This window comes from Pelobates fuscus, chromosome 1, assembly GCF_036172605.1.
Source record: "Pelobates fuscus isolate aPelFus1 chromosome 1, aPelFus1.pri, whole genome shotgun sequence".
NCBI classification, from domain to species: Eukaryota; Metazoa; Chordata; class Amphibia; order Anura; family Pelobatidae; genus Pelobates; species Pelobates fuscus.
The window spans coordinates 334844409-334868401 of NC_086317.1; the positions used below are offsets into that span (position 1 = coordinate 334844409).

At 40.0% G+C, this 23993-nt stretch overlaps 1 protein-coding gene across 1 annotated transcript in view; it reads left to right on the forward strand.

The window, feature by feature from the left end:
* The window catches only part of NALCN (sodium leak channel, non-selective), a 550494-nt gene that overhangs the window by 131437 nt on the left and 395064 nt on the right, over positions 1–23993 (forward strand). Inside the window, exons 5-7 of the mRNA XM_063425294.1 lie at positions 6332–6415; positions 8347–8486; positions 10516–10644. Coding sequence (XP_063281364.1) covers positions 6332–6415; positions 8347–8486; positions 10516–10644 — 353 coding nt within the window. The remainder of the gene's footprint in view (positions 1–6331; positions 6416–8346; positions 8487–10515; positions 10645–23993) is intronic.

The following is a 23993-nucleotide window of genomic DNA, read 5'->3' on the forward strand; positions in this document are numbered from 1 at the left end:
GCTGGAGTGTTACATAGCATAAAATACCATATTTAATGTCTTCAGAAGTGATTATTTGTACTTACATGGTTAGTGCCTCAAGCTGTCACTTATAATGCATAAACTAAGGTTACGACTGAGAAACAATTTAGGGTAGAAGCATTTTCTATGTATAACCTGGTTTCCCGGGAGTACAATTACATGTTAGGATACATACAAATGTACTGCACATAATGCAAAGCCCAGGATGCCATCTCAAAATAATTTTTTATATTACAGATGCAAGCTTTAAATGCTCACAACCAGAGCGAACATTTTAACAATGTTAAAAATTAATACAACACATTTATGCATTTTAATTTAGATGTAAGCTTCCTCTATAATTTTATTACATGAGCCAACACGTTAAAAGAAAATAAGGGAAAAAAAACATCTAGAAAATGAAAACTAGCACGCTATTTAAAGCAATGGTAAGAGGGCGCAGAACTTGCGTGGCAAAGAGATTCTTTTAGGATTACAAATTCACCCCATGTTTTGAAATAACATATAATTGATTCTGTTTGGGTGCATAATTAAGAGTGAACAATTACATTTGCTAAACTGTTTAGTTTTACTTCAACTGTTAAAATAAAATCTATGTAAGCCTTCAAAAATGTTAGCTTGGAATTACTAGAAAACTACTCTTACTTTTTTTAATTCTCACCATATTTTAAAAAGACACTGTAAGTACTATAACTAATTCATCTCCTTGAAGTGCTTATAGTGTCTGTAGTCACCTAGTTCCATCCTTTTGAGAGCAGCCTCTCCCCCCCTCCCTTCCTCGTGCTGCGAGTTTCACCTGACTGCTTACCACCTATAACAGCGTCTATTGCTGGTATGAATTGGTATTGCTAGAAGGAAGTGTGTAATATCTGCCTTAGCCATACCTCCAGTGGGAGCCGGGATGTAGGTGGCCTGGGAGCCTCATTCGGTGTTAAACTGCTTGAAAAATGGTTTAACACTTAATGGAGGGAGAGCACCTGAGAACTCCAGGTACTATAACAAATTCAATCAGATAAAATTGTTATAGCACCCACAGTGCTTGAACTTGTAAGCTGTACTACTCAGCTAGACCTTGGCATGTACAGCTTAGCTAATATAACATTAACCTTATTGCTTAAAGAGAAATTCTGGACCCATAAAGCATGTTAGCTTGCTGAAAAGCTTTATGTGTGCAGAGTGTGTGCTCTTGTTTTCATTTTGCAAAAAGTGCAGATTTCAATAAAAAATTACAAAGTTATAAATTATACTGGTTACACCCCCCTGGCTTTTTAAGCAGACAACAGGTCCTGTTACTTCCTGGTTCGGTTAGCTTTGTTGCACTGAACTCGAGAGACAGCAATTGCCTTGTAAATTGGGAAATCCGTGATGAACAGCCACATGGGGTCTGGGCGGGGTTAGAAGAGGAGGGCTCGCAAAGACAATAAACAAGAGATCTGCCGTTTTTGCAAGCTGTTTTTAAATTTAACTCCAATGGGAAAAAAAAAATTCTTTTGTAATTTTGGGTAAATCTACTAAACATAGATTTTTATTTATTTTGTTCGTGGCCAGTGGAGTGTCTCTTTAAAACCTGGTTAGATGACAACCCAAAGAATTAGTGAATGTTTGATTAACATGGAAGTTATAAAGGGGGAAAAAAACATTTTCTTTTCCTTGTTTTGAAAACACAGGGCTAAACAAATATAATGTAATTGTAGGAAAAAGAAAATATGTGTTACATGCATGAATGTTTCAAAATGTAATCATACAAAATCAAGGGCGGTGGGGAAGTATATTATTATTATTGCTAACTGCTATACGAACATACTCAATGTTATGCCACATTGTCAAGACTATAATATCCCTTATTTTAAGGGAATTCAAAGACATTTAAAGAATATAGGCCAATTTAGTTGAAAGTAAAAAATAAATAAATAACACAATTACCCAAAATGTGGATTGACAGGGAAACCACATATTTTGACAGGTAATTATCATTATCATTTGTGCTTTTTCACTGTCTATTAGTGATGTTTTGTTTGCTTTTTTTTTTTTTTTTTTAATTCTTTATTTTTGTAGTGCAGTGAATAACATATGGCTTGTTATGCCCCAATAGCAATGAACAAGAGAGTGTAGGATACATAGTTTACATGCAAACAGGCATTACGTTTAAGATGCACAATGTTTTTTTTTTTTTAAAATAGGAATAACAGGAATATAAACAAGCTTGTTTAGCGATCTCTCTAGATCAAGATTATGACAGCTACAGTCCATGTATTGACGTACCGCTAGATATGGGATTAAGTAGCAGAATACAAGAGGTAACAGAAAATATTAAATGCAGTCAAGTAAGATAGGCTCCGTGAACAAACAGCCTCTTTTTTTGTCTTAAGTAAAGGCAGACATAATAGTGTATATAGAAAAGTTGATGTACAAGCTAGACATGTTATCTGGGTGCACATTTTTCCGATAGAATAGTTAGGTAGTTATATGAAACAGGAGAAATAATACGCTTAACAGTTAACAGTTTGCTTATATAGAATAACCCGCTTAGGTAGAGTCGCTTATAGTTATGCTGGTGATGCTTAAGGTTATATTAAGATTGAAGATTCTTGAAGATTGAAGAGGTAACATTATACAATGTTCAGCAAGCTAATATGTAAGGTACATGCCTATCTAGCAGTTTAAACAGATAAAACAAATAGGTGTGGTATCACTAGCAGAGAGGCACAACATAAGGGTTCTACTTAGGTAGTACGCTAGGCATATTAGTAAGATTAAGCTAGCATGAAGAAACCTGGATCCGAGTAGAGCATTGAAGAATGCAATGACACGTATTATTACAGTCCAGGCTTAGAATGCCCATGTGGGGCGATATAGTGCGCGCTTCAACCAATACCCAGCACCGGTAAGTCCCGGGTGCCGTCCTTAACCGTCCTGCCAGTGTCCCGGCTTTGGGGGTCAGCTCTTGGGGTGCCTCGTGGAGCCTGCAATCGCATGGTTACTTGTGCAGCGTTGTTCTTTGGGTTGGGTCGGGTCCTGCTGCGCAGCCTGTCGGAATTTTCGTCGGTAGTGGTAGACTTTTGCGGTGGTGGATTCGAGTTCCCGATTGGTTTAAGTTGTGGGTGGAAGTGTGCGCCCAGTAAACATGGCGCCGTTCTCCTTCTTAGGGCCCGCCGGTATCTTTGTTGCCGAACGGCCATCTTGGATGCTTGTGGTGTCTGCTTGTAGTAGTTGCGTCGTGCTGCAGGCCGTATCCACGAGGTCACCGTTCTTTCTATTTGGCTGCGACTAGCTCCTCTGCTATGCAGAGTATCTCTGATGAGTGTGCAGAGCCGGTCAAATGTTTCCAGGGGGGACCTGGGTAGCTGGGCACAGGTGCTCTGCACTCTATGTCCCTGCTGGGCGGCCATCTTAGTTGTGCCCTGTGTGCTTGTTCTCCCGGTGTGTCGTGTGGCTGGTTCACTTGTTTTCCATCCTGGTCGTTTGTTACCAGTGGAGACCGGGATAACCCCCGCCGGTCCAAAGGGGGGGGGGGTGAGTTGATGTAGCTTCGCTTAAGGGCTTCCGCGTCAGGGAGAGCGGCCGCCTCTCCCCGGCTGCAGTCCCAGTAGGCCGCATTCGAGTCTCCACGCTCCTGCCCTCGACAGGCAACAGGGTAGTATCGTTGGGTTTGGGGGGGCACCCCCGACGTGGTTGGCGCACCCCTGGGTGGCTTTGGGGCTATGTAGCCGCTGATTTCACCCCTGATTATGCCCGTTCGGCAGGAGCTCGAGTCAGACACGTCTGTAACGCTCGGTAGTCAAGCTCCGCCCCCCTGTTTGCTTTTTAATGTGTCACTGTCCTAATGATGTTTGATTAGTTAGATGATAATGTGTAACAGTACTGAAGCACACTAGCAAAATGTGTACATGTGATGGTCTTTAATGTTCTTTAATGATAGTCTTTCATCGTTAGTGAAGGGACTATTAATCTGTCCAAATCTTTCTTTTTCAGTATATACGGACATTCAAATATAAATAGTGACTTCCATATGGATTGTGACTTGGGAAGAATACTGTAGTTTATTTTTATTTCACTGCCGTATACTGGACAAGTGCATTGTGGTGCCTTTTAGCTCAGTGTTCTAGTAGCCCAGAATGCATTATATTGCTTATCACATTTTAATATTCATCTTGTCTTTATGACAACCAAGTATCTATCTCTCCTTAACGGAACAATACATCATTAGGAATATTCCTAATTTCTATAGTGTTCTAATCCATATTTAGATTCAGCACCCCCTTTGACCTGAAAAAAAAAGAAAATTAGAGAAAAAAGGATTTTACTCTAGTTACTTTTAAAATGACTTTTAATTTTTTTCTAGCACCTATACTCACTCCGTGATGTAATTCTGGATCAGTCGCTTCCACGTTTATCACCAATTCCAGTGCCCCTCACCAATGAGATGCATTTGTGCTTTAGGTTCTGCTCCTCCAATTAAATGCTTCTCATAGGTAAGCATTAATTCCAATGCTTCCCTGCGAGCTGTGTTAGATGATGTTCGACGTCCTCACGTACTTTGAACATCACACAACCAAGTAAATATCTATCATTGCAATGCAAGTGTCTCTTGCGGCTGTCGGGAAGACAGCGACTATAGGAGTGGTTACTCTTTTAATCAAAACAAGAAATATTTTAGGTTGAGGGTTAAAACAAAAGGGCCACTGCACCTAGACCAATTCACTGAGAGGAAGTGGTCCAGGTGCCATTAGTTGTCTTTTAATAAAAAAGTAATGCTTGTACATTTCTGACATATTCAGGGTGACTTTTCTGGATTTTTACTATGGTGCAAGGTGTTAACTTTTCTTACATTTTTTACATTTTTTTTTACAAGTAATGAGTTCAGTACAAATGAGCACTTTTATAATTAAACCTTGTTATACCCATGGCTGTCAAGCAAACAACTGATATTGTTACTTTCTGGTTTGTTTAGCTCAGTAGAGCTAAACTCAAGATGCAGGCAATTGCTCAGAACACCTGCGATTCTAACTAAGCTGAATTGGAATGTCTGTGATTGGACAGCCACAGAAGGTCTGGGATGGGAAAAAACGGGAGATCTTGCAAATATGGCATACAAGAGATCTGCTATTTTTGCAAGCTGTTTTTAGATATACCCCCACTAAAAAAGTGCATAATTAAATTCATACATATTGTTATTGGTGGTATGTATTCTAAATAGTTTTTTTTTTTTTTTTTAATTTGTATTGTATTTGGACAGTGTCTCTTTAAGATTATCCTTAACCCCTTAAGGACACATGACATGTGTGACATGTCATGATTCCCTTTTATTCCAGAAGTTTGGTCCTTAAGGGGTTAAAGGAACACTTCAAACACCTAAGGAAAAGAGCTTCTGAAGTGCTTTATGTTTGAAGAGTGTGTCCTCCTTGTTTCATTTTACATAATTGAAATAAGAATTTGCACTTTTATACATTAACCTTGTTGCATGCTCCTGGCTGTCAATCAGACAGCAGGGCCTGTTACTTCCTGTTTTGGTTAGCTCAGTTGAGCTAGACTCAAGAGGAGGGCAGTTGCCCAGAGCACCTACCTTGCATTGGGCCAGTGATTTAAAAGCCAAACAAGGTCTGTGGAAGAAGGGGAGGGCTTGCAAAGGCTGCAGACAAGAGATCTGCAGATTTTGCAAACTGTTTTGATATAAACCCCCAATGAAAAAATGCATAATTAAATGCATGCATGCACTACTACAAAACTACTATGTTAGCATAATTGTTGGACCTTTAAGGGGGTTCTTCTTCATATATATTGTCCAAAACATCATACACATACTATTTGTGTAACCAATTCAGTCAGAAATACGTGAGCAATTTGTGCTAAGTGGGTCATTTAATGAATCTCCGCTTTAAAACCTCTGCAAAAAGTATGGTACAAACAAGTGCCATTAATGTTAATGTAAATTAAGGAGGTGCTTATAGTTGGCAAATAGATCGTGTTGCATAATTGCACTAAACATTTGTACTGGAAAAGAAAAGTTAATACTTAATTTAACACAACCTACAAATTATTTTCTATGTGCAAAATGTTGCTTAAAAGGTACCAAGAAGGATCAAACCACGAGGACCAATTATTTTAAAAAAGTATGCTGGATAGCTCATGTTTGAACTCTAGCTCCATACTGTAGTGGATAAATGACCTATGTGGGAATCAAGGTCATCCATGCTGATAAACCATAGTTATCTTGTTTAGGAGAAGTTGGTTGGGGAATAGGTGGAGATAAACATGAAGTAATGCACTTTATTCTTCTAAACTTACTAAAGAACTGTATTTTCTCTTGTAGGGTGACACTTCCTATGTAAAGGACCGGTGGTGTGTATTTGATGGATTCATGGTGTTTTGTCTTTGGGTATCGTTAGTTTTGCAGGTAATGTTATATCACAAATGATGTGTATGTATACCGTATAGAGCCGCCTTCATTAAGAATATTGCAAACCGAATAAAAATTGAGTGTATTTGTTCTTCATAACTACAGTGTTGTATTGGTAATCACTCCAAGGGAAAACTCTTGCATTAGCCCTACGTTTTAAACCCTGGAAAGTTCTAGAGTTCTTGCAAAGTACGCCATGAAAGTAAAATACCCGCGCAATCTAGAATATTCTATATGGATTCTACTATAACAAGTGAGGAATTGAATGGATTCATACCTGAGCACAATATTACCTGGACCTTATTATATGCCTAAAAGTAATTTTACATGATCAGATTATCAATGAGCATAATGCAATTTATAGTCTAGTGTGGGCCGTCTGGATGCATCAATCTGTCTTTGCTACCAGTTTTAGCAGGGCATCAACACTGGCTTTGTAATAGCCACAGTGAGAAACTTTGCAGCCTGTCCACTTTGTCTACGGTTAGCATGGTGTATGTGCTGTGTGCTCATGCCGGACTCAAAAGTTGCACACAAGTGATCTTTCTAGACAGGATGACAGTACGGCAAATCACTACCTGACAACTTAGAGTGGCGGCCCTACACATGTAGTACTGGTGCAGAATTTTTGCACCATATCCACTTTTATAAAATGAAGTAGTTATAGTGCTTAGAGTGACAATTTACAAATAATTAGAGAACTCTCTACAACAGGTTTGGCATCAAATTATAGGAAATGTAATTCCAAATTGCAAGTCTGAGGTAAAAACAGTTTTGCACTGTAACCCAGCGTTTAATAAATAAATATTACATTCCAAAAAAAGAGGCAAACCTTTCCTATTTTACCAACTTCCGGGTGTAGTAGAAAGACCGGGAATGTTATGAGATATCGTTTGCTTTTTATGAAAATACCAATTTAATTTTGGGTGCATGTTGATGTGGGTGTTTAAGGATTTAGAATTCTATGAAATTTCATCAGTTTAAATTAGCATACAGACATTTATAAATGTCATTGTACTTCCTCTTGCTAACTGATGATATTAATGAATATGGTGAGGCATAATGTCTGCTTTATAAAATGACTTTTAATCACAGCATCCTTATCTTTATGTAAAGCATCAATTTCTACTTTTACTTTTGCCCTTATTACCTGTCTAAATTTCATATCATGACATTTAGAAAGTATGACTTTAAATGTAAACACTTGCATTATTTCAAGACTGCTGTTTTTTTTTCTGCAAAAATGAAATATAGTTAGCAGATTGTTTTGAGAATATTTACATTATAAAGCTTTGGATTTGTACTGGAGAAAGAGATACTATTTTTGCTGTTAAAATCAGTATTTCAGTGTTCCATTTAATTAAAAGAGAAGGCTAAGCACCATAACCACTACGAACCACTGTAGTAGTTATGTTATTAGAAGGCTACGGTACAGGTTCCACATTTATGGGTCAAGCTGTTCTAGCGGATTGACAGAAACTAGAGGGACTCAATGTACTTTTAACATTGCTTCTACCACACTCCCACATTAGCAGAATCAATGTTGTCCATGTTTGAAAGGTGTTGATAGTCAATCAGTGCCATCCAAATATGGACAATTAATATTTTTAGTACTGAAATCAAAAATCTTCATTAGCAATTAAGTGAGAACCATAATCACTACAAGTGACTCTATTTAACATGATGCTCTGATTGTTCTGCTAACATTTTGCATCTGAGGACAAGTTTTTTAAAGGACAGAGCTCATGAAGGTGAATATTATATGCTGTCAATTATAAAACCATAAGAGTCTATTAATAAACGTGGAGACAATTAACAAAATAATCACATATTTTAGTACAAAACTATTTCGTAAAAAAAAATAAAAAAAATAAAAAACATGAATAAAGCTACTGAGACAAATGTAATTCTTTTTTTCCTACTGCCAGGTGTTTGAAATTGCAGATATAGTTGACCAGATGTCTCCTTGGGGAATGCTGCGGATTCCACGTCCTCTAATAATGATAAGAGCGTTTCGTATTTATTTCCGATTTGAGCTACCAAGAACCAGGATAACAAACATTTTGAAGTAAGTTCGAAATGTGTTTTTCACAAACATGTAAATATCATCCAGTAGCTTACTGACATTTAATGTAGATATGTGCAAAAGAATGCATCTTGTGTGTAAAAATCCAAAGGCAAAGTCCTAACCTCAATATCTGAGGAAAGGGGTTTAGGGATTAATTCTTTCCGATGACTTGAAAGGTCATGAAAGGTAGGCAGACAATGCAATAAAGAAGCAGATAATGCATGCAGAATGCTTAGTTGTATAGGGCAGTGTTTCCCAACCCAGTCCTCACGGCACATCTACCAGTCCTGGATTTAAGGATTACCCAGTTTTGTCTAAGGTGTTTTTAGAAAAAAAAAGAAAAAACACCTTAGACAAAACTGGGTAATCCTTAAATCCTGGACTGGTAGGTGTGCCTTGAGGACTGGGTTGGGAAACACTGGTATAGGGAGAGGTATTAACATTGTACAGAAACTGGTGAGACTTCACTTGGAGTATTGTACGCATTACTGGAGATCATATCTCCAGACGGATATTAATACTTTGGAAAGAGTTCATACAAGGCCTTCTTAACTGGCTCATGGATTGCAGGATAAAACTTACCAGGAAAGGATAAAGGAACTTAACATGTATAGCTTGGAGGTAAGACGAGACAGGGGGGATATGATGGAAACTTTTAAATACATAAAGGGAATCAACACAGTAAAGGAGGAGACTATATTTAAAAGAAGAATAACTACCACAACAAGAGGACATAGTCTTAAATTAGAGGTGCAAAGGTTTAAAAATAATATCAGGAAGTATTACTTTACTGAGAGGGTAGTGGATGCATGGAATAGCCTTCCAGCTATAGTGGTAGAGGTTAACACAGTGAAGGAGTTTAAGCATGTGTGGGATTGGCATAAGATTATTCTAGACTTAAAATAAAGCCAGGAACTAATGAAAGTATTTGAAAACTGGGCAGACAAGATGGGCCTAACGGTTCTTATCTGCCGTCACATTCTATGTTTCTATGAAAGGTTATAGCAGAATCCATGGTTCTTAAAACCATATTCATTTCAGCATACTTTTGTGAAAACTCTCAATGTAAGCAGAGATTTGAAATATTTATATGTAAAATGTATTACTACTTCCAATAGTTTAGCAACACCAGTAAATGGTAATGTGTTATATTTTTTTATTAGCATATCATTATGTCTCATATTTCTAAACTCGAAAGGTCAGACCTTGAGCAAATTCCTAACTTTCCGAGAAAGAAATATACAACACCTCTAACTGCAAAGACACTTGTTCTTTTGCTGCTAAAGAGCATAAACCCTTATCAAACCATGCTTAACATATAAAAAGGATTTAAGCAAAATGTTTATTATAAGCACAAGAGATGTCTGTGCTATTTGCTAGATGTTCCCAAACGTGGAATCATGAGTTAACAGAAGCATCTCTAAGGAAAAAAGTTTGAATCCAAGCAAAAGATCACAAGTTTGGTATGCCCAAATTAGCCGCAGGGAATCAATTTCTGACTGCTAATAATATGCTCAGTTCTTAAAACTCGCTTAACACAATTGATGGCAAATGCCAGCAGTTCATATGAGATTTAAAGAGTGTGTGTTTTTAGATTTAAGATATGCTAACAAGTATTTTGGATCTCATGAGTTTAGTTATTGAATGTGATTAAAAACAGAAATGGTCCCCCTTTGAGTCTGTACGGTCAGAAAAGAAAATGATTTGTTCTTTAAACATATGCATCTACTCTAATGTATTAAATACAGACTGTTACATGCATATTTAATATCTGCCATGGAGTTTCAGTAAAAAGTAAAAAATAGATACAGTTAAACGAATAGTGTAACTATAAATTCGTTAAATTCCATTAAATTATTTTTGAGCTTTTGATTGGTTTATACAATTAGTGACCTACAAAACCCAAACATTCCTTCATCATTTCCTCTCGTAATATGACATAATGATTATGATAAAATCTTAGATGGTATTGCATTTAACTGAATCATTCTATGTTCAAATTCTAATAGCCTTGTATTATCTATTTCAGGCGTTCTGGAGAACAAATTTGGAGTGTGTCAATATTTTTATTGTTTTTTCTACTTTTATATGGAATTCTTGGAGTTCAGATGTTTGGAACATTTACCTATCACTGTGTTACAAATGATACTCAACCTGGGTAAGTGTAAACACATTTGTCTTTGAAGATGATAAATATGAAGCAAGTGTAAAACACTTAAAGAATAGCATACAATTAACATTTTTTTGAGAGCTAACAATAGGTCCCCCGCTTTCAAACAAAAAACATAAGCTTTAAAACTTACATGCAATGTAAAATTCCTGACACCGATCTCCCTTCTTTATCTGACATCAGCAGGAGGCTCACGTGGTCCAATCACAGGCTTCTCCTAGAGTTTTCTGGTCCCTGTAATGTAAGCTACAGCACCAATAGCTTCTGACATTCTAAATAACTAGCATATTTTTTTGGTAGTAATTGGTGTATCAGTGGTGACCATCTTGGAATTGCATTACAAGTTTTAAATTGTGTTATTATTCTAAGAACTGTAAAATATGCTGCAAATCAATATGTTTTTCTAAGCACATAACAACTACAGTCTGATGAAGTAGCTGTGGTGCCAGGAATGCCATGGTAAAATCCCATAAGTAATTACACTGTTTTAGTACGGTTTGACAACTTACCTGGGTCCCATTGGGTGCCTGTTGCCGAAGCCCCTGTTTAATGTCTATTTCTGCAAGAGGATTTGGTCAACTCTTTAGAGCTAAGCAGGAACACTCTTACCAATGCTCAGTCAATGACTGTAGTCCTGGATTGGCCATACTTTATTGCATGTTGACAGCTGGCTTCTTCTGCAGGAAAATACTGGATCCAGTGTAGACAACAAGGGGACCCAAGTAAGTTGATACATATTGTATATCACTAAACCAGTTGGTACGCGTAAGGGTGATTGGATTGTTCTTTCAAAAATCTTTTGGAGAGGCCATATAAAAAGGAGTTTCAAATAACTGGGATAGTTTAGATACAGAAGTCTTAAAGTATGATACAGTGGAAATGTCCAAGAATGCACAGGGGCTACAATTGTATTCTGAGCAGAAGATAAAATCAAGAATAAAACATTTGGTTTTTAGTAGGGAATAGTAAGACCTGATAAACCAGTTGGCCTTTATCTGCCATCACAATCAGAGTTTCATTGTCCATATACCAGAAACATTTATCTTGGATGCAGCAAAATGCATTTTCTTGCAACCTCTTTTGAACTTGTTGATGTCGTAATCAGTCTTCAGAAATAACTTCAACGAGGCATTAACCTCTTCATCAAAAAGACTGTGATCTAGACTCCCACATGCAATATCATGAACAAATGATTAAAAGGCTGATGGAATATTAGAAAAGACAATATATAATATTTGAACTGTCCATCAATGTTAATACAAATGTCCGTTTCCTTTTTCCAAGTTATTCAGACAAATAGTACAAGGTAATCGGTTTGTTTGAAATGTTTAAAGAGTCTCCAAGCTGCAGCTAACCTCCCTTTTGTAGTTAGTCATGGGGATAATTTCATTATTAAACTTAAAATAACTGCATTATAAATAAATATGAAAATAAAACTGTTTACATAAAATTTTCCTGGTTTGCTGCAAACCTGCAGCTTTTCCAGGGACATATATATATATATATATATATATATATATATATATATATATATTATTTTGTAAGACTTATTGAGGATCTGGAGTCATTTAATTTGCCTGTATACTTTGCATACTCTGTATGTTTGTACTTATTGATTTTATCTGTTATTTTCTCTTCAAGATTGGTGTAAGGTGGGAAAGGGCTAATTTACCTGCAAAGTAACACCTGACTTAGGGCTTTTCTATTGGCATAGGCCTTTTTTTTCATTGAGGCCATTGAGTCTAAGTTTGTGCCGGTAAAAATTTATTTTTTGGATATTTTGCCTGGTTCAGGGGAGTACTGGGGCACTGTTTGTTTTGTTTGTTTTTGAGTTTATCTCTAGTAGCTAATTACATTATTTATGCTATGTAGAAGTATAATTATAGTCACAAATTCTTTTTTTACTATTAACATGACGTAAAGTCATGATTTTATTAATGGCACGGAGGCGAGTATTATGCTTTCTCTTTCCTTTAATTTTCCTCAGCAGCGAAGAGAGAAAATTACAAAATAAACATAACATTGCATAGTAACAGTGCAACCAATCAGCACTCATCAAGTAGTATATAAGGTGTAGCACTCCAACACTCTTCCTCTTTCCGTAGCGATCCGAAGACCAGCAGAAAATGGAAACTGCTAAACTGAGTCGAACTGTAATCTGGATAGCAGCCCTATGAAGCGGTGTATTTAGGATTTGTGCTGCCCTAGGCACTAGGCATGTGCATGGGGAAAACTTTTGGTTTGTCATTCTGAAATTCGGGACTTTCGCAATTTGGGACTTCGGGAATTCGGCACTTCGGCAACTTCGGCACTTTGGAAATTCGGTAATTTTGGAATTTCGGGACCTCGGCAATTCGGACATTAGGAAGTGCCCAAATGTCCGAATTGCCCGAAATTCGCCCGAATTCATATTCGGATCGAAACGAATTGCACATGTCTACTAGGCACTCATTGACAGACACACACTCTCATATACACTGACAAACAATGACATACACACACTCACTGATTTGACACACTCATAGACATATACTTACTCGGACACACACTCACTGACAGACGAACACTCTCACTTACAGATGCACACTCTCACTTACAGACGCACACTCTCACTTACAGACGCATGCACTCACTGACAGACGCACTCACTGACAGACACATGCACTGACTGACCGACATATACACACTGACTGACCGACACACACTCACTGACACACATACACTCACTGACAGACAAACACACACACTCACATTCACTGACACACACATTCACTGAAACACAATCACTCACTGACAGACAAACACACACACTCACATTCATAGACACACACTCACACACATTCACTGAAACACACACTCACTGACAGACACACACACTCACTCAAATTCACTGAAACACACATTCACTCACATTCACTGACACACACATTCACTGACACACACTCACATTCACTGACACTCAGATTCACTGACACACACATTTCCCCACACTCACAATTATTATTATTATTTTTTTAAATTTAAATACACCCAGCCTCCCTACGTTTGGGATACCTGGGTGGATTTTTAACCTGAGGTCCAGTGGGGCTGCTGGGCAGGAAGGCAGACGGACGTGCAGTTTTCAGTGAGGGAGCAATTTCCCCTGAGCTCTCTGCTCAGCTCCCTTGCGCTCCTCAGAGTGATGCTGGGAGCCGGAATATGACATCATGTTCCAGCTCCCGGCATTATTGCAGGTCGCGCGAGGGAGCTGAGCAGAGAGCTCAGGGGAAAGTGCTCCCTTGCTGCCCGCCCAAGAATCAACCGCCCGCTGCCCCAGGGGAGCCCTAAGGTGGCCCACCGGCCAGCTCTTGGGCTCCCATAAAACGAGGCAAACAAGGTATTTGCCTGGGCGTTTGGTGGCGATGCTTTTTTGCCGCCCCCTGGAAATTGCCGCCCAAGGCACCTTGCTTGCCTTGCGGTAGACACATCCCTGGCCATATGTCCTTCCTCTGTGAAGTAACAATTTAACTTCCTCTCAAGGCTTCCGAACTTTGGTTTATGAATTCAGGCAAAGAAGAAAATAAAAATGATTGTAATGATGAAATTCGTTATGTCCGCATAAATATATGTCAATATGTGAGATATCATGAAAAAAAGACAATTCAAAGTCAACAATATAACATCACAAAACAAACATCCTAACCTGATCTTTGGGGTCAAGAACTAATATGTGTACTTCCCTGTATAAATCTAGCAAAGCTGCCGTTCAGTAATAGGTCATCCCAATGTCCCAACCCAAGGGAGGGTGCGTGGGAATAATACTCATGTCATTAATACTCCATGTCTTTAATAAAATCATGACTATACGCCATGTTAATAGTAAAATCTAGGAATTTTATTAAAGACACAGAGGCTCCTATTATGCTAGTTTAAAGCTGAGCTACAACTAACTCTGAGAAATGTTGAACTGGTTTGAAGTAGTCATTTCGGAATGTGGACTCTGTAGACCAATCTGCAACCTTTAATATATCTTCCAATCTGTAACCTATCGTCAAAGCTTTCGATGCCATAGCGCCTCTGACCGAGTGAGAGGAGAAGATTGTAATATCAATTCCGGCTGATGTTAGCAGCCATTTGGCCTAGCATGTCAGCGTAGGTGTAGACACCGGTAGATGGGGTCTCTTGCATGAATAGAGGACCGTCTTGAGATGGGCGCAATGGGGTTGTGCGCAATTCCTATTCCTTCAGACATGTGATCAGGCACAAGTTCAGATGACCCGTGAATCTAGGATAGCAGACTTCTTAGTCGCAGACTTCGTCCTCTGGGAGATGTCTGTCACATCCTTTTTTTTTTTCAATGCGGAGATGTCTGGCCTTGGCTTCTGGTATCCAGTACTCTTTTTACAATTCTTGTTTAGTTTTTCTTGGTTTTTCTGGTTTTCTATTCTATGTCTGGTTTTCTTTATGCTGGGTTATCTGGGTTCATTGCTTTATTCTGTTCCTGGAATGTTTGTTTTTTGTTGCCCCACCCATTCTTTTTCCATTTAATCCTTTTTGATTCAGTCTGTGTGAGTTTGATTGTTGTTTATTTAGTCATGCATATTTAGGCAGTTAGGACCCACTGTACTTGGAGTACTTTGGCGCAGTGGTGGGCTTGTCAGGGTACCTGTGGTCTCTACCTCCGAAAGAGGTAGAGACTTAGCTGTTCCTCCATCCAGACGGCCTAATGGCTCCCTTCCCCACGGTCTATCCGGTCATGCAAGGCCGGCCGCGAGGGAGTGACTGCCTTTTACAGCATCTAGGCAGGAAGTTGTCATCAGGACACTCCTCCGGAACGACCTGTCACTCAGTTGCTGCAGGACCAATCAGGACGCCTTGGAGGCGTGGTTACTGCTCTGAACAGGGTATTTAACAATGCTTCTTTCATTAGCTCATTGCCCTGTCGTGGTTCTAGCTTGTTCTAGTCACTCAGTGCTTGTGTATTCTATTATCCCTTTTGGTTTTGACCCGGCTTGTTTACCTTACTCTGCTTATCTCTGTTACCCTTGATTCGGCTTGTCTCTCGCTTACCTGTCTTCTGTTACCCTCGACCTCGGCTTGTCTTTGACCATTCTATACTGTACTACTTACGTTAGTCCGGCCATTCTAAGGTCCGGTATACGTATCTGGCTACTGTTTGTACTCTGCGTGTTGGATCCCTGTCCCGATCCTGACATTACGACAGGGCCATGTATATCCTTTGTCTGTTCAGGAAAACTCGGTTCTAGAGGAGTATATTCAGGAGAATTTAGAAAAGGGATTCATCAGGAGGTCTTCTTCTCCGGCCGGGGCGGGGTTCTTTTTCATTAAGAAGAAGGATGGTACGCTGAGACCGTGTATCGATTACCGAGGCTTGAATAAAATAACTGTCAGAAATGCCTATCCTATCCCACTGATTACCGAGTTATTTGATCGTCTTAAGGGCTCCAAAATCTTCACCAAGTTAGATCTCAGAGGGGCTTACAATTTGGTGAGAATCCAGCAAGGTCACGAGTGGATGACGGCATTCAATACCCGGTATGGCCATTACGAATACACTGTTATGCCATTTGGACTATGCAATGCTCCTGCAGTATTTCAATAGTTGATTAATGAGGTACTTAGGGAGTTTCAGCATGATTGTGTTATCGTTTACCTGGACGACATACTAATACACTCTAAGGAGATTGAGACTCACCATAGACAGGTCAGAAAGGTGTTACACAAACTTCTGCAACATGGTCTATACTGCAAATTGGAGAAGTGCAGTTTTGATCAGTCTCAGGTAGACTTTCTTGGGTACGTGATTTCTGGGGAAGGTTTTAAAATGGATCCTGGTAAACTCCAATCTATTTTAGACTGGCCTTTGCCCAAAGGACTCAAGGCTATCCAAAGGTTTATTGGTTTTTCCAACTACTATAGGCGCTTCATTAAGGGTTACTCCTCTATCATTGTGCCTATTACCAATATGACCAAACAAGGGGCTGATACTAAGTTCTGGTCTGAGGAAGCTCTTGTTGCTTTTAAGACTCTCAAGGAACTTTTTGCCTCAGCTCCCATTCTAGTTCATCCTGATATGACTCTGCCTTTCTTGCTCGAGGTCGATGCTTCTGAGACAGGAGTTGGGGCTGTTCTGTCTCAAAGGTTAGGGGTGGATAAACCGTTACACCCTTGTGGTTTCTTCTCTAAAAAAATTTCTGGGCCTGAGAGCAGATATGACATCGGGGAGAGGGAACTGTTAGCGGTCATTAAGGCTTTAAAGGAGTGGAGACATTTACTGGAAGGGACACTACACCCTGTTACTATTCTAACGGATCATAAGAACTTGTCTTATATTGGGGAGGCTAAGCGCTTGTCCGCCAGGCAGGCTCGCTGGGCTTTGTTCCTCACTCACTTTAATTATGTTCTTACGTATAGACCTGGTTCTAAGAACTCTAAAGCCGATGCTTTGTCTCGTCAATATGAACCATCTACTATAACTGAACCACTTCTGTCCTCCATAGTTCCTAAGGGGAATATCATCGCGAACACGAATCTCAGGATTCACTCTCCATTGCTTTCTGAGATCATGAAGTTTCAGCATTTGGCACCCAAACAGACTCCTGGGGATCGACACTTCGTTCCTGCCGCTCTCCAACTGGAGGTGCTACGCTGTCTCCATAACAGCAAGGTGGCTGGGCATCCTGGCATCCGCAAGACTTATGCGCTGGTCTCTAAAGATTTTTGGTGGCCTGACTTACGCAAGGATATTAAAGAATTCATCGGGGCATGTGAAGTTTGTACCAAGACCAAGCTACCCCATTCGCTTCCATGCGGATTTCTGCACCCTTTAGAGGTTCCTGAAAAGCCTTGGTCCTGCCTGGCAATGGACTTCATTGTTGATTTGCCTATTTCTAAAAAGCAGACTGTCATCCTCACTGTGGTAGACAGATTTACTAAAATGGCTCACTTCATTCCCTTACCTAAACTCCCATCTTCGCCCGAATTAGCGGAGATATTCGCCAGGGAGATTTTCCGTTTGCATGGGATACCTTCCCAAATTGTCTCTGACAGAGGCTCCCAATTTGTTTCCCGTTTTTGGAGATCATTCTGCTCCCAACTAGGCATCAAATTGAATTTCTCCTCTGCCTATCATCCTCAGTCCAATGGAGCTGCTGAACGCACTAACCAAAAAGTTGAACAATATTTACGTTGTTTCGTTTCAGAACACCAGGACGATTGGGTCGGTTTGATTCCTTGGGCGGAGTTTGCACATAACAATCTCATTTGTGATTCTACGCATTCTAGCCCTTTTTTCTTGAATTATGGCTTTCATCCTTCCATCCTTCCTTCGGAGTCTTCTTCTCAAGGGATACCGTCGGTGGATGTTCATGTTGCCAATTTAAGAAAGTTGTGGGATCAAACTCGACAAATCTTTCTGCACAATTCTACGCTGGTTAAAAGACACGCTGACAAACGTAGAAGGGCAGCACCGGTGTTTGTTCCAGGCGATAGAGTATGGTTAAGTACTAGAAACATTCGGTTAAAAGTGCCGTCTATGAAGTTTGCTCCTCGATATATTGGACCTTACAGGGTACTGTCTCAAATCAACCCAGTTGCGTATCGTTTAGCGTTGCCTAATGCCTTACGCATTCCTAATTCATTTCATGTTTCCTTGCTAAAACCATTAATATGTAACAGGTTCTCCTCCACGATCGCCCCTCCCCGCTCAGTTCAGGTGGAGGGTCAGGAGGAGTATGAGGTCAATTCCATCGTTGATTCTCGAATCTCCCAGGGGAGACTGCAATATCTGGTCGATTGGAAGGGTTATGGTCCTGAGGAGAGAAGTTGGGTACCTCAGGAGGAGGTGCATGCTCCCCGTCTCCGCAGGGCGTTTCACTCTAGATTCCCTTCTTGCCCTGGTGTATTCCGCCCGGTGGGCGTATCTGAGAGGGGGGGTACTGTCAGGGTACCTGTGGTCTCTACCTCCGAAAGAGGTAGAGACTTAGCTGTTCCTCCATCCAGATGGCCTAATGGCTCCCTTCCCCACGGTCTATCCGGTCATGCAAGGCCGGCCGCGAGGGAGTGACTGCCTTTTACAGCATCTAGTCAGGAAGTTGTCATCAGGACACTCCTCCGGAACGACCTGTCACTCAATTGCTGCAGGACCAATCAGGACGCCTTGGAGGCGTGGTTACTGCTCTGAACAGGGTATTTAACAGAGCTTCTTTCATTAGCTCATTGCCCTGTCGTGGTTCTAGCTTGTTCTAGTCACTCAGTGCTTGTGTATTCTATTATCCCTTTTGGTTTTGACCCGGCTTGTTTACCTTACTCTGCTTATCTCTGTTACCCTTGATTCGGCTTGTCTCTCGCTTACCTGTCTTCTGTTACCCTCGACCTCGGCTTGTCTTTGACCATTCTATACTGTACTACTTACGTTAGTCCGGCCATTCTAAGGTCCGGTATACGTATCTGGCTACTGTTTGTACTCTGCGTGTTGGATCCCTGTCCCGATCCTGACAGGGCTGTATACATCTTGGACATTTATGTGTGTCTAAATCTCCAATGTTAGAAACATAGAAAAATAGAATGTGACGGCAGATAAGAACCATTCGGCCCATCTAGTCTTCCCAATATTTTGAAATACTTTTAATTAATCCCTGGCCTTACCTTAAGTCTAGGATAGCCTTATGCCTATCCCACGCATGCTTAAACTCCCTCACTGTGTTAACCTCTATTACTTCAGCTGGAAGTCTATTCCATGCATCCACTACCCTCTCAGTAAAGTAATACTTCCTGATATTATTTTTAAACCTTTGCCCCTCTAATTTAAGACTATGACCTCTTGTTGTGGTAGTTTTTCTTCTTTTAAATATAGTCTCCTCCTTTACTGTGTTGATTCCCTTTATGTATTTAAATGTTTCTATCATATCCCCCCCCGTCTCGTCTTTCCTCCAAGCTATACATGCTGAGATCCTTTAACCTATCCTGGTAAGTTTTATCCTGCAATCCGTGAACTAGCTTAGTAGCCCTTCTCTGAACAGGGCTACCTTCTGGAGATATGGTCTCCAGTACTGCGTACAATACTGCAAGTGAGGTCTCACCAGTGTTCTGTACAATGGCATGAGCACTTCTCTCTTTCTACTGCTAATACCTCTCTCTACACAATCAAGCATTCTGCTAGCATTTCCAGCTGCTCTATTACATTGTCTTCCTACCTTTAAGTAATCTGAAATAATTACTTCTAAATCCCTTTCCCTGTTTATTATATATATAGTACTTAGTTATGTCTCCTCTTGTTTTGCCTTGTATCTCTTGTCTTATTTTATTTTGTCTTGTATTCCCAGTTCATGTACAGTCCTGCCCATGTCCTGTTAAGGTTTCCACGTCTTTGGTTATCCGAGAGCGCGTTTGGTTTATTGATACCTGGTTTTTGATCTTGGCTTGTTCTGATTATCTGTATCTCTGGTATCTCTCACACTTTGGCTTTGTCTTCTCGTTTTTGCTCCTGTCTGTGCCCCTGACTTCGGCTTGTTTCTGACTATTCTTTCTACGTTAAGTCAGACCATTCTAAGAACCGATAATAAGTTTTTTTAGTTGACTTGATTCTGCGTATTGGACCTAAGCTCCCTCCTGATAATGTCGAAGGATACTCCTTCCGGGGTGAATACCCGGGCTTGCCAATCCAAAGCTCTGACGTCAGATACACGTTTGCATGAGAGTAAACAAAACAACATGAGTAATTTGGCCAAAAACTGTTTCAGGAATAATTCGGCGTTCTGAGTCCTAAAATGATCCATACTTAGGTTTTGGGAGACGTGAAAACCGAATGCCCCTGAGTAGATGGCAAATCAATGCATTTTGTCCGATTGGGAGACCATCTAAACTTTCATGACCTGCCGAGATTGCTGACCGGTAGAGATTGACAGTACGAAAAGCCTTGCCCAATTAAAAAAGGTGAGTAAGAAAATTCAATACCATTTTTACAGGAGTTGATATAGGATCCACCGACCGTTCCAGGCATCAATCGGCCCACGTTTTCCAGGCTGTGTAATAGAAGCGTAGTGTTCCTGGAGCCCAAGTGCTTGCCAGGAGTTGGGTAGTTGTGTGTGAACATCTTCGATCGCCCAGGGTCCCTGGAAATGAGTCATGCCAGTAGGCGAAGAAGGCCCTGGTCTATGAGTCCGTGACTCTCCCCATTCGGATTGGTCAGGAGGAAAGGTAGGTCCGGTAACAATCATTGGTAATCTATTGCCATCTCCAATAGGTGTGGGAACCAAGATTGTGACCTCCAGAATGGTGTTATCAGGACTATCGTACCTCTGCAATGTCGTAGATATGCCAGGGTTCGAGCAATCAGGTTGAACGGAGGGAAGGCATATGACCAGTTTGTGGTCCAATCTTGGAGGAACTCATACGTTGCCATAGCTTCTGGGTCCGGTCTCCAACTGAAGAATCAATCTGGATGCAAAGAGGTCCGCTTGTATCGGCCCCCAGAGGCGGGTAATCTCCCTGAATATAGACAGCCAAAGTTTCCAATCCCCCATGTCCTTCAGGTAACGGGAGTTCCAGTCTGCTTTGTAATTCTCCAGACCTGGGATGTGTTCCACCGTTACTGATATATTTTGTTGCAGACAATAATGCCAGAAGTCTCGGGCCAATGCTGCTAATATTTATGACTTGGTTCCACCCAGGTGGTTGATGTTGCGGACGGCAGAAACATTGTCTAGTTTGAGGATGATCGAGCAAGAGATGTTCTTGGGAGAGAGATGGCAAATGGCAAATGAGACGGGCAGCATTTCCAGGCAATTGATAAGCAGAAAGGATTCTTCTGTGGACCATCTGCCTCCAGTGGATATGGGAACACAACGCATGACTCAGCCCTGTAAGTTCACGTCTGATTCTATCACATGATCTGGAGTGTATCTGAATATTGCATGCCCATTCCATGCTTCCATGTGGGCCAGCCACCAGGTTAATTCTTCCCAGGATCCGAGGTCCTTGACAAAGGACTTGACAAACTATAGTCCTTTAGCGGCCGCTCCAGATTCAGTGGTGGCCATGCTAGCTAGTTTAGGTTCTATTCTGAGCAGGAGAGCTTTCATGCGTTCTGTGGACATGGCCGAGTTGGCATTGCCACCCATACACACCAGGCATTGCAACCATCCAAATGCTATGTCGTAATCAATTTAGGTTTTATTCGATTGTGCTGACTCCAGCAGTTCATATCGCTTAGTAATAGGGCCTAGTGTGTCTAGGAACTTATCCTGGCAATTCCGTAAGGGGTAGTCTAGGCCCTTCTTCAGCTTCCAGACGTTTTTTTATAGAAATTGTACGATCTGTGGATCGGCTTTGGGTCTCTTGGCCGCCATGTCCGGGATAATGGGTCGGAACCCACATTCCCAGGGGCACACTCCAGAAGATTAAACCAAAACAACATATAATCAAACAGTTAGAAATAATATAAATAAAGTGGAAAAATTACCAATAGAGTAAAATATTACTTATTGTCAAACAGTGTAAAGAAGCAAAGAAAGAGGAAGAGTGTTGGAGTGCTACACCTTATATACTAGTTGCTGAGTGCTGATTGGTTGCACTGTTACTATGCAATGTTATGTTTATTTTTTCTCTTTCTCTTCTGTATACATCTCTCTCTTCGCTGCTGAGGGAAATTAAAGGAAAGAGAAAGCATAATAGGAGCCTCCGCGTCTTTAATAAAATCACTTACAACTGCTGTGAGTAAAATTAAGGAACTGTAAATGTATTGTGAGTTTAATGTTTTATGTTAGTTGATTTTATCTCCAGAATACATTTAATGTAGTACCTAGCCGTTGTCTACGCCTGGGCCCTAGGTGGCTGCTGATGCCACCTTATGGGTAAATTGACTCAGACCATCTTTGCATATATTTACTATTCTGTAGTTTATATGTTATACATATAAGCTTCAAAATATATTCTACTGATTAGCATATACAAGCATTTAAAATTAAATTATTTTTAGTGCAGCTCAGCATGAAACTCTGCTAATCAGCAGTGAACATCCTTAAGGCACTTTCCATTAGAGAGGTGGGCTAGAGGTCAATGAGAACTGGCACAGAGCTCAAAATAGCCAGAAAAACAGCACAAATTGCTGATATCTTATAATAAATTTTAAATGCTATACTACAGTTTTAATCTTCTTATAACTATAGATTGCCATGCATATATGTATGGATTGCCATGGATGTATCTGTTTGTATCCATGTATCCATGTGTGTATGATTATATATATATATATATATATATATATATATATATATATATATATATATATATTATACTTGTGCATTTATCATACAGAAAGAATGCCTCTTGGAGGATTGAAATATTATGGAATACTGAATACTACTGGAATAAAAGTTTAGAGATTTTGAGCACTGACAAAGCTGGTGCTGTGCTGATCATATCCAACAAGACTGAGTAGATTGGGTTGTGCGTCATCTAGATTCAAACCCATGCATCTGCATAAAAAATATATATTTTAACACAACAGGTCACTGGAAATTCCAATAGTGTGCTTCTCTACTGATATATTTATAGAGATTTGTAAAAGCACAATCCTTCAGAAGTCATAAGTTCTGTCTTAATGCTATATATGTAAATGATGTCCAATTTGAGAGTTTAAATTAATCAGTAAGAAGTTTCAGTCAGTCTTTAAACGCACTACAATTTATATATATATATATATATATATATATATATATATTCTTGGCAAATGTAGGGAAATTGAAAATATGGAGGGAACTGGAGTAAATTAAGTTAGGAGATTATAAATATGGGCAAAGAAGTTGGAATATGGAAGGAAGGCTGGATTGTAGGAGCAGGGCCGTCTTTAATACTGATTGAACCCTGGGCAGGTATTTGATTGGGGCCCCTTGACCTAGCCCTTCCCCTTCCTAGCATGCAATCACGCCATCAATGCCCACACAAAAATGTAAAAGAAAAAATACACACTTAGCCCTCTCATTTCTTACTGAGACACACACTAACACACATACAGATGCAAACACTGACATACATAGAGATGGACACATACACAGGTACAGACATGCATAGAGAGATACACACTGAAACATCTACATACACTGATGCACAGATACACTCACTGACAAACATGCAGATAAACAGAAAAACTAACACACAAACAAACACACTGACATACATGCAGATATACACAACAACATACAGATACATATATGGACCCACATGCAGATACACATACAGACAGACAGATACATACATACATACAGACACATACACACAGACAGACACATACACACAGACAGACACATACACACAGACAGACACATACAAATACATAC